Here is a 12408-nt window from a genome sequence, read left to right as displayed (position 1 = left end):
ACAAAAAGAAATCAACAGTTCCTGTGGGACAAAGATAAAGATTTGCTATACAACTTTTTTTCCTGTCCTGTTTTCCTGACCAGACAAATTTTTATCCACACATTATGTAAAACACACATACACACACCTTAGAATCAGAGTGGAGCTCCAGGCGGGGCTCACGTCCGTTCTCAGCTTTATCCCTGCCAGCCTCAGTAATGCTGATCACTGGGGCTAAAGGAATGGAAAACACACAAACAAAATAAATTAATAAAAACTCAACTCAATCAATCAACTTGTATCAATGTACACACAGTAAATACTGCCTGAATCTTGCACTGGCAGCTTTTATCTTTGACTAAAATCAAGGTATAGTGGTTTGGTTATTCTTCATTGACATAAATCTTTTTGTACACATGGGATCAGATCCAACAGGTCAGTTCTTATCCCATACAAGGCCAAACAAAAGTAACCAAAACAGATAAGATTTTAAAGGTTTATTCAAATTATTCAAGGATTCAAAGGTTGTTGCAGGAGTACATACTTCAACAATTATATCCATGCTTTGCACTGAATTGATTCCTTTACTCCTTAACAAGGATGATGGCTTGTAGTGGATTAATGTGTCCAGCAGGGGACAATGTAAGATAGTGGAATAAACCTGACACAGACAAAACAGAAGTACACAGCTGCATGAATTGGGATCTGTCACCCAAATTTGAAAACAAAAAAACAAAAAACAAAAACGGTGTGTACTGTTTTCCAAAGACAATAAAATATGTATTTGATATTTTGAAAATGGCTCTTTTGAAAAGAATCATGATTCTGCAGAAATTCAGACAGTATTAGTCCTAGTTACATTTCTACAGCATATGAGATAACTGCACTGTTATTTAAAAGTTAGGAGCCATTGTGTACTTGCTAATTTTTGTGCTGTCCGTGCGAATTTGAAAAATTTTGTGACGCGTGTTTTAGTTTTCCACTTTGTTTTCTCTCATTGATTGACATGAATGACTGTATATACTGTACTGTATCTCCTGTTGTTTTTCTTTCATTATAAGGGCCTCTTTCTTTGACATATACATAACATTCTCTCATTTAATTTCTTTCTCTCTCCTTCTCTCTCTCTCTCTCTTTGTGACAGGAAACATATGCTGCAGCTGTTTCCTCTATCTGTTAAGACACTCAGCATTTTACATCCAAACACACACACACAAACACACATACACAACCACATGCAATTCCTCAATCCATGACCCCTCTTCCATTTGCTCATCATTCCTTCCATTCTTCTTTTCATCTGTCTATCCATTTATTAAATTTTGTTCCGAGAGAAGCTGGAATGTTATGTTTTGGTGTTACTTTGTGAGTGTTGGATGAGTGTGTTACCTCCATCCAGACTGCGGCTGATGCGTTTTGATGAGGTGCGTTCAAAGTTGGGTGCAGGTCGGTCTATGAGGGAGCTGGCCAGGCGGGTCTGGGCCTGGGTTCGTCCACTGTAGCGGAACTTAGAGCCCAGAGTCAAGAAACGGGCCTTAGTAGGAGGTTCTGGTGAATTTAACCTAGGGACAAGAGACAGAGTGAGGGAGGGAGGCAGGGAAACAGAGATGGGGGAATGCAGTAGATGAGCATGAATTCTAAAACTTATTTTGCAGTAAAATTAAATTGTTGTAGTTATATATCCATGTGGCAGAGAGGCAAAATGTTTCCAGACAACTCCTCCTTCAACAGGATATTAAAGCTTATTCCTCTCTCTCTGTCTTACACACAGACATACAAACATGCAGACAGAGCATACACGCACAGCAACGACAAATGCAGCCATGCTAGGAACTTCTTTCATCTTTGTGCATGTGTATTAGTGTGTATGTTTTACCCCAGGCATCAGACTAGTTAAAAAAAACTACAAGATACAGTCTTTCTATTATTTTTCTGGCAAGACACCCAGTATTTTCTTGAGCCTGATAAATTACAAGATAATTAATTGGACGTTATCTAACAAGCTGTTTCGTCAGCCTAAACACAAGACTGCTAAACCTCTGAAATCCATGTCCATATTCAATGAATGTGTTCTTCTTAGTGTGAGTCTTAGTTTGTGCATTTCTACCTGAAGAAACTGTGATTCTCCACACAGACTTTCCACAGCCTTTTGGCAGACCGATGATTCTGGAGTTTGAATCCCACTGTGCTCTCAAACTGCTCCGTCTAGCAAAGAAACCAATGAGAAAAATAATTTAAGATATTTTATCCACCACAGAAGAAACTATCTCAAACTATGTACAGTATTCTATGTGTACTCTGTAATGTTAACACTAGAGAGAATCATTTCTGGTGTTGCATTCTTGTGCGTAAGACTCAGTGAATCTCTGCCTGTGTTTGCACATGTGTATGTGTGCATGTGGGTACATACCTCTCCTGGTCTGATCTTAATGTAGAAGTTGTTCCTCTTATATGAAATCTTGAGTATCTTGGGCCAAGCAAAACGATTTATCCGAAGTCTGTCTTTGTAAACCAGTAGTCCGTTGGCACACACACCTAGCATGATGTCCACACCCTCAGAATCCTGCAACAGCCAGATACAAGTGTACATAAAATACATTTTATTGCAAAATTATTAATTAATCTCCCTGAAGCATCTGTATGAGCCACCTGTTTGGCTAAATCAGATCACACTGTATATCAACTGATCTCTAAGTAGTCTGCTTAAGGTCAACAGAAACTCAATTACCACACACACAAACACTGTCGTTCAGTACAGTAACATAGTTAGCCGGCAGACTAACTCACTAACAAAGCTTTTAAGTCCAAGGCCATCTGATAATGGTAAAGGGGGGGGGGGGGGTATTGATTACAATAGTGAATTAACAAAGGAAAAAATCTGATGGACTAATGGTGGAGGCAATATGGTGATAATGGACAGTTTTACTGGGGGACACGCATGTCACATGGCCTTGCAATGCTATTAGCTAATCATCGATCTCTGTCCTTGTGATGCCTCTGCACATGGATTTTTGCTTGGACAAACTTTCCATTTCCTTTCTGTTGTTTCTGTAAATAAACAATAACTCTTAAGTGACTGCAGCAAGACACATGTGGTGTTCGAAGGTAAGGTAACCTTTGATCACTATCACTCAGTCACTCACTCTGGAAGACAGGGCCTCAGTGTTGAAGGTAATGCAAACCATCTGCTGTAGACGCTCTCTGCACTACTATCTTTGCATAGTGGGACACGCATTAAAAAAATTAGCTTTGGCTTCTGCGTATGCAATAACTTTATTTCATGCTGCTAACACAGTTATCTACAAAATAAGACACTATACTCACCACCCAATCCCATCCCCTTAAGTGCAATTTTTGTATTTAATTTTTTATCGCACGTTCCTCGTCTCTACACTTCTTTATAGTCACAAAAAATTATATTATGTGTCTATTTTTGTCTGAATACACTTCACAGTTACTATTTAGGTTTGGTGTCTATGGTATTTTTTACCTTTTCTTTTCAGTACTTTTTTTGGCACTTAAATTGTTTTATGTGGGGTCATTCAACTTGATCTTATTTCAGTCTCAATTTATTTCAGTCAGTTCAGGTATTCTTTTTCTTACATTTTACAGCTGCTTTGTTGCTAAAGCATCACTATAAAAAGGATTTTTACTTTCTGTATTGTTTGTCAGTGCAAAAAAGTGAATCACTAAATTGGCTCTTGATTTTTAATTGTGAGGGACAGACAAGCAAACATAGCATTCATCACTGACACAAATATGCTTTGTAATTAAACAATGTTGTGTCTATGATGATAAGGTCCTCAATCAGTTGATGGAGGTAAAAAAAAAAAAAAAAATAATCTCACTACCAAACACCAACCTAGAAAAGCCTTGCACAAAAGGGTGGGTGATCTGACAATTTTATATATAGTGATCGATCTTGAAGTCATCCACGATTTACTTTTCAAGCGAATCCTAGAGATTGTGACATTTTGCCATTATACTAACTGTACTTGGTCTACCCTAATAACGTGGAGCCACGCTACATTCACAAACCAAAAGAATGATTGCCTACTATATGGCTGCGATTGATTATATCGCATGTCTCTATCATAGGGTCTCTTATGTGTGATGTATTTGAAAAACAATTTAACGTGAGCTAGCAACATTGCAGATGAGGAGCTGGGACCAAAAATGGACAGAACGTCAGTAGTGTGGCAGTGGTTAAGCTATGCATAGTTATTATAGTTATATTTAGTTTATATGTTACATAGATATTTCTTAGAGCAAAGTTACCTTTATACTTTGTCAGGAAAATTGCCAACACTACTGGAGGTAATACGACAAATCAATTGTCGTATTACCACCTTAAAAGGAAGCATCGGAAGGAACATGCCAGGAGTGTTTCACTCAGGTCGGTACAACCCCACTCCTCTGTATCTCACGAAGTCCCGAAACATAAACAGTTATCATTGACTAACGCATTAGAGCAGTTGGAAAAATATGATTAAAGCAGCAGAGAATGGAAACAGGTGACTGAGGCAGTCACATTCTATCTAGTTAAGGATATGGTGCCATTCAAAGCTGTGGACAACATGGGATTTAAGACACTGATGCACATGAACACTTTGAAAACAGTGTCTTCAATGCAATACTGTGTTTTAAACTGTGCAAACAGATAAGTCCATAGGCTGGTTCGAGTCTGGATATTTACGTCATACATTCCAAAATTGTGAAGAAATATCGCAATTCAGATCACGGACTGTGTTTATGTCTTTTAAAGATTGTGATTTGATTTTTTGGAAAGATCGCCCACCCTTACTTGTACACAACCATGAATGGCTGAAATGTGTGAAATTTTACTTTTGTTAAAACACAGAGAAATTCAATTGTTTTTGTTCAAAATGATTCTGATAATCTGGTGTTCTTAAAATCTGACAAACAGTATTTGAAACAATTTCTTTATGGGTCCTGGGTCTATGAAACTTGCGCAACAAATGAATGGCACAGGACAGAAATAGATCTGCTGCTTGAATTCCCACAACTTTGGTATGCCGTAAAAAAAAAGATTTTCAACATTTGAAATGTTCTCTCTGCTGCTCTGATCTTTTCCCCTGGTTCTCTGTCTGTGTTGCAAACAAAAAGAGCATGTCCTTAAAGGAGACTTGCCTCTTTCTCCCTTCAAAGGATCTGTCCCCATCTCACTCTAACCTAATCTCTGTCCCCCATTTATTTGTCTCCTCTCTATGTCCTAAATCTTACATCCTCTGTTTCTATTTAAAGACTCCCTTTTTCCCTCTCTCTCATGCATATTTCCCCATCTTTTCTGCCTGTCTTGCACAAAGACACACAAATGTACTCAGACACACAGAAACAGGCACGCACTCTGCTGATGACCTGCTATCCCAGTGAGAGAGAGTGGCTGTTCCCAAGGCAATGGCCTCCCTGAGTGTTTGTACAGCTGAAACACACACACACACACACAGATACAGTGACACAAACATGCAGGCACACCGGCACACTCGTCCCACATCAAAGAAACTCTGCTAATCCCCAGATGTCAACAACAAAGGAGAGGAGAGGAAAGGAGAGGAGAGGAGAATTCATTTGTACCTTAGCATGGTGCAGGTCCACTCCGTACATGGACAGTTTCTTGGCATTTTCTAGAAACTGGGTATCAGCCTGTGCTGGTGTCATTCCCCTGAACACCCAGAAAAGGCAAATTACTACAAACACCATCAGATTAAAAATAGTATAGTGGTATAAATCCACAGTATATGAAAACAGTAAAAGTAAACAAATCTACAGCTTTGAATGACAGAAACATACATGTATAGTTGTTAAAAAACATATACAATTGTTGTCCCTAACTACTTTGGACTACATGTCACTGTCCTCTCTGACCTGTGGGACTTGTGGAGTTCAAGAATCTTCTCCTCCATCTCTTTGTTCTGATTGGGCGCAAAGGTCAGCTGACTAATGTAGTCCAGAGGCCGAGGGTGGTCGGGTTCGTAGTCACCAAATTCTGCCTGTAAAACGATAAAAGACAGTCAATTCACCTATACTAACACATAAGCAAACAAAGTCACATCTGGAAACAGCAAACGTGATAGCTCCTTACTCACCTGTACAACACACACATGCACACACACAATAGCACAGACAAAGAATACTATACCTGCAACGTGTATGACCCCAGCAGAGCGTGAGTGACAAATGAGCAAGGCAGTCGACCAGAAGCCACATCCTCACGGAGCTGCAGACACAACAGGTACCTACAAGAAAGGGAAATGGTAAAAAGGACTTGCTTTTAGTTGAATTTAAGACTGTTCACAACAAGAAAGGAGTCGTCCAAAGCCTTTCTTTGACATAAAAACTTCCTCTTTCGTTCATGATACTAATACAACGAACCATGTAGCCAAATTGCCTCTCCTCCCTTGAGGCCAAAGCCCAGGGTCAGCTGGTGCAGATTAACCGTCTTTGTTGGTGCTGTATTTGTTGTATACTTTTGTTAATATTCTGGTCTCCTGGTTTGTTGGAATAACCTTATGTCTAATCCTCACCATCATATACACAAACTCAGTTGCGTAACATGTACGTTTGCAGTTAGTTAACAGTCTGGTGGTGTTGTGGATTTATGACAGAGTAAGCTGTACCTCAGCAGTAAACCTTTATGGCAGAATCCATCATGTGAGTGGAGCTTCTGTATAAATGACTAATTAGGACACCTTAGGGTGCTGGTAAATGTATCATCCTGGCCACTGAAAAATGTCATTCAAAGTGACTTTAGCAGGACATGGAGGCTTTAGCTGCCAATATACTGCCCCAGGACAATTTTGTTTTTATGTGACTAAACACTGTAGTACAGTCCTAGGAAAACCCCTCTGAAAACAGCTATGGAGTTGCAATTAATCTGCCTACAAAATATCAGTAGGCAAAATTATATCTCTATAGTGCTGAAGGAAAAACAGCACTTACTGTAGCCACCCAGTGGAGGCCATTTGTTGGTTGGTATGCATGTTAGTGAGCATGTGTGATTGTGTGTCCTCAGTTACCCTTTAGCTATAACCATTAGAGAAGTTGTTCCCTCCATTAGACATACACTTTATCCTAGATGCTGTGTGTTTGGTATGCATGCCCGTGTTTCTGTGCATATGTGTAAATACAAATGAATTTAAAATGTGCACAATACCAACTTGTGTCTTTTTTTATTACTTATTTTTAACTTTTGCTGTGTATTGCAGCCATTATTGGGCACGGCTACAATTTAATAATTTTAAAGCTGCACAAATCAATATTTTTTAAATTAACAATCAAATAACTATTTATAATGTGGAGAGGACCCCTCATAGTAACAAACTCACAAAATTACTGCCTAATTATGCAGTTCCCCTCAGCTTTATGGATCAATTTTAACCTTATTCAGCTCATTTTCTTGTTTATACACCCCACAACTTTAATGTTTTTTTTCGCTTTCCACTGATTAACCTAATTTCCAACTGTGGCAACTGTTTTCAATAAAAAAGGCTATGATAAATCAACTCTAACCAAACAGCAGACAGACCAAGTTAGCAACAGGCACATGAACATACAGTAGAGGAACATTTACAGAGGAGCTAAAGACTGGTATTTTTCTCTGGTGGAGACCAAACACAGAGCTAAAAGGAGAGTGATAATATTAAGACTTACATTTGTCAGGTAGCCAGAAACACGACTCCAAATGAATGTTAATACCAATCTGTGTCTGTGTAAATAAGCAACGTTTTGCTAACGCATTTGCTATAACAACTTTAAAAGGTGACAATATGTCAGTGTTGTGTTTACAGCTTCGTCCATTGCCCCAAATCACCATTAAAAAATTAAAAAAAAAAAAATCAATTAATGCAGATTTAAGAAAACACTGGTACATCTCTGACGTGTGTGTTTGTTTGTGTCTGTGTACCTGGTAATGTCTTCAGTGAGCAGTGAGGGGTCAGGAGGGTAGAACTTGACATTGAATGCAAACTGCCAGTTGTTACCTGGAGAAAGGGAGTTTGTTATTCAGAATGATTTACAGCACAACAACATTACATATGTATTCTAAGTACAGGAGAATGTGTAGAAAAAATGTAGAAAAACATTTTCTAAAATGGGAATCTGAAATTTTCATTTCAGCATTATGATCAGGTCAGTCTGTATATCTATGCAGCTATTTATCATTTTGTCCAATTCCATCCATCCTTCTGTCCATCTGTGTGTGTGTGTGTGTGTGTGTGTGTGTGTGTGTGTGTGTGTGTGTGTGTGTGTGTGTGTGTGCGCGTCTGTGTGTTTGAGAGACAGCGAGAGAGAGAAGCGGATGTGTGCGAGGGCAACTAATGCAGAACGGCTTTTAGAAAGCACTAAGCCAGGCGCATCACGCATGCATGCATACACACACACAAATATGCAGCAGATCTGGTATTGCATAACCTCATTCTGGCTTGGAGAAAATGACCAAATGTAATCTGTATCATCACCAGAAACAAAAACACAGTCATCATCAACAATACCACCAATAACATCTTCATCCTTGTATCTCATGGTTTCCTTTTGGATAACAATAATTTCATTTCAATCTTCGTTTGGCTCCAATTTCCTGTTCTCATTCCTGTAGGAAGCCATATTGCCATGCCTGCTGCCAATTCTATCTCCACTCTTTCTGCAGTGCTTGGTTTCACCCAACAACACACATACACATATGTACACACACTTGATAAAAGATGGCGATCACATCATCTGGAAAATTCAACTGGGGAGAAGCTGACATCACATCATGACTATTTCCTCCCCCAAGGTCATAGACATGTCCACACATACACACATGCGCAAAGGGACACACAGCAATAAATCCTTACATACAGAAACACGTGCACACACAGACTCAGACCCTTCACAGCTGCATCCCAGAGGAGCAGGAGGGATGGGGGACACTGTGAAATCACATGAAGAAATTCAACAATGACACTCTCTCACTGCAAAGATTTTTCCACTGATAACCATTTTATCACTTACTGTAAACATATAGTAAATCAATGAAAAGTGTTGAGAGCAAATATTTCGGTTTCCTATTCTGTGTGTGTCTGCTGGTGTGTGAGTATCGATGTGTGTTAAGTGTATGAGAAATGTCTGGGAGTGAGATTGAGTTTGTATGCCTTGTTTGCAGCAGTAAGTGCTCTGGGAGTCTCTTGTGACCATTTCGTCTTTCTACACAACCACGTGCCATCCATCATTCCTCCTCATGACGCATAGAATATATACACACATTAATACACAGCCTATACATCACTTCTACTACACTCTTTCTGGCAACAATTCCTCCACTCCCTTCATATTAACAGTTTCTCGTCCCCACCCTTGTTTGGGTTAACTATTCCTTTAAAAGCATATTTTTCTAAATAAATATATAACAGACATACAAAACAATATAATCCTACAAAATTTAGCATTAGCAGTGTTTGAATCGCAATGCTTGTGCAGCAGTAGATAAAGAGGCACAATTTGAATTCCAGATTATCTTTGTCAGCTCAGGTCTTCTCTTTGTTACTTATGTGTTTAAGGGATAAAGCACACAAAATCAAAATACCTTCCCATTAATTTTCAACATAGAAACTAAACCGAACTGGCTGCAAGTATATAATGATGGTGCACTGACAGTATCAGTAAGGTGAGACACCAACAAGTTAGTTTGATTATAGGAAGAACATGAGTGCTGCTGTTAAACATTAACAAAAGCCACATGCACTGCAGAGGTCTACTGACTGGACTAAATCCAGATTCTTCAGTTTTTCTGCTTGGCTTCTAGCGAAATTAAGCATGACTTTGAGGGGGAGACGGAATCTTGTTCTAATTATCTGTAAAAGTGAAATCTAAGAAGGATCTCGCTTACTCAGAGGCACCACTGAAAGGTTTACTTTCCGTTTCAGGACTGACAGTTTCATTGCTGAATTTCCATGCATGGTATTTCTTACAATGGAAATCATTTGATTTCAGACAGTTCAGTTTTTTGGGTCCAGGTTTCACTTTCATTGGCTCTTAGTCTAAACTGATACTAGATACTCCACCTACTTGGAGTAAATTTTCTTTCACAGTTTCCCCTCCTTATTTTTCTCTTTTTTCTTAAGTGCTGTCACTTTTTCCCAAATCTTTTAACTCCTGATCTCCTTGATCCTCCCTCCCAGTATCTTCAAGGAGGTTTATTATAGTGCCCTTGATGCAGTACACTTATTGGACTTTTATCCTTGTTTTTCCTCATTTTTGCATCCCACCCTTAAACCAGATCACCTGAGACACAAAAAGCGGATTTTTTTGTATTTTGACTCTACTTACAGGTGACAACTGCGAGACTTCTATTTTAGATGGTCTAACAAGACTTTAAGAGCACAACAAAGGCAGCAGCTTTGATCTTTCCAAAATAATTCACTGACCCATAAAAACCTTTAATCACAAATGTTTAGGTCCCAGCCTAGTATGTAGTAACATGGAGTTGTGACTGATGGTAGTTTTGTGTGGCACTTTGTCTGGTCACACGCAAGCAGAGGCCAATGCACATGAACATAGGCACACATGATAATACAGTCCCTCTCTCTCTGTATAAACATTCACAAACACAGAAAAATGTACACCAATGAACACATGCGACCAGATTCATTCCACTCATCCATGAACTACAGGCACACACAGCCACATAGCCACAAAAACACAGGCATATACACTCACCACACAGTTTGCGATGCTTACACATCCAAATGGAACCACGTACAGTCTTCACACACCCAGACATAACTACCTCACACATACTAATTCTAAAATAACCCTTTATGAGCCAAAATTATGTTTTTTTCTAAGTCTTCTTCTTAAAAGTGCAAGTTTAAGTCTTAAAGCCTGTATTGATTTATATTGTAGTGTAAAAAAAAAAAAAAAAGCTAGTGAAAGAAATAAAAAACAAAACAAAAAGAGATTCAAGTTATGGGTTATGGGCATATTCTTCAAAAACCTTCGGAAACATAACTACACAATACACATTAACAAGAATACAGTATTGAGGCAACACACAATCTAACTAAATCTAACAACTGGTAATTAAAACCTGAACAAATGAAATGACAGACTGGAAAAACAATTACTTGAATGTGCCAAACCTGTTTGTCATTGTGCTCAGTTTTAACGTGAGGAAACTTACAAACTATGGACGTTATCACAAACTGGGGGCACCATTTCCAGTGTTACAGGCATGCTGCGTGCATTCAAAAATAAAACACAGTTTCCTACGCATGGTTGCGTCACAGTCTTGATAGCTCAGGTCAAGAAAAGATGAGATGCCTCACCTTGCCCAGCATTTACAAATTAACAACAGTTAATCAAGAGATCGATAAATAATGAAGCAGAGTGATCACACTCTGGTAACCTCTTAAAAGCTGCCAGAACTGCTGTTGTTTGGTTTCAGATTTCTCTGGCTTTGTTTGATTTATATGGGATGCAGTTTCTTTTCCCTCTGATATGGGGATTATTGCTCTATTTTTATTAAATCAAATATATTTATATTTTATTCACTGCCTTTTGGCTGAGAAGTTTTGGCCGTTTTTTTTATGTGAAACACCTTGTACTACTGAGGCACATGGATGGATGGAGGATGGATGGACATACCTGCATATCTTCGAGTCAGAATCCAGAAAAACCAAGAGTGCGATTTGAAAAATAAAACTTACTGCGTATCTGTCTCTTGATTTCCTTAGTGGGATCCAACCAACACTGGGGTGAGCAAACAAGAGATAGACACAGAGCAAGAAAACAGTTCACCTCTGTCACAAAATGGTGCGAGACATGCCTGCAGTTTCTAAATGTATACAATTCTGACTTATTTCGTATACAGCACATTCTGTGTAAGTGCGTTTATGGATACATACCTTTTGTTCATGACTGTCCTTGTATGTCAGTCCAAAGTAGTCTTTTTCCAATAGATTAAGGTGCTCACATACCTTAAAGAATAAGTACTGGCCCTTAGCACGTTTCTGTAGAGTGAGAGAGAGAGATTCAAATATAAAGATTACAATTTGTACATTACATTTGGACGGGAAAATAATATTAAAAGCTGCTACATTATGTTTCCAGTTGTCACCTGTAAAATGCAATTTTAGAGCATGAGACATATGACAGTGAAATATGAGTGCCCTAATAAAAAAGTTGAAAACTCATTTTTTAAACTTTCGCAATATTCCATTTTGTATTTTTGTACAAAGTTTCTGTCCATAGCTCTCAATCAAAGCATCTCTGTTCCTTCTTTTTCATCTACATCTGTTTCATTATTCTCTTGCTCTTTTTTGCAATCTCTTCATCTGTCTTTGGGTGACACATTCCTTCGTAAACCCAATGGGAGCCTTGGCAATAAAATCCTCCACACTCAACTATGACAGTGACATTTAGCACACATCC

General features: G+C 38.6%; 1 protein-coding gene across 11 annotated transcripts in view; it reads right to left on the bottom strand.

Moving 5' to 3' along the window:
• epb41l2 (erythrocyte membrane protein band 4.1 like 2) overlaps positions 1–12408 on the bottom strand; it is a 55877-nt gene that overhangs the window by 18586 nt on the left and 24883 nt on the right. For all 11 annotated transcript variants that reach the window (XM_040125979.1, XM_040125987.1, XM_040125985.1 and 8 more), the window contains exons 5-14: positions 11883–11987; positions 11685–11727; positions 7904–7979; positions 6140–6236; positions 5866–5990; positions 5575–5662; positions 2390–2542; positions 2087–2184; positions 1369–1541; positions 128–213 (exon numbers count right to left, since the gene is read on the bottom strand). In XM_040125979.1, the coding sequence (XP_039981913.1) occupies positions 128–213; positions 1369–1541; positions 2087–2184; positions 2390–2542; positions 5575–5662; positions 5866–5990; positions 6140–6236; positions 7904–7979; positions 11685–11727; positions 11883–11987 (1044 nt within the window). The remainder of the gene's footprint in view (positions 1–127; positions 214–1368; positions 1542–2086; positions 2185–2389; positions 2543–5574; positions 5663–5865; positions 5991–6139; positions 6237–7903; positions 7980–11684; positions 11728–11882; positions 11988–12408) is intronic.

The sequence above is a fragment of the Xiphias gladius genome, chromosome 4, assembly GCF_016859285.1.
Source record: "Xiphias gladius isolate SHS-SW01 ecotype Sanya breed wild chromosome 4, ASM1685928v1, whole genome shotgun sequence".
Lineage (NCBI taxonomy): Eukaryota > Metazoa > Chordata > Actinopteri > Istiophoriformes > Xiphiidae > Xiphias > Xiphias gladius.
The sequence above is the reverse complement of the archived record's forward strand: the minus strand, read 5'-3'. Positions and strand labels throughout refer to the sequence as shown.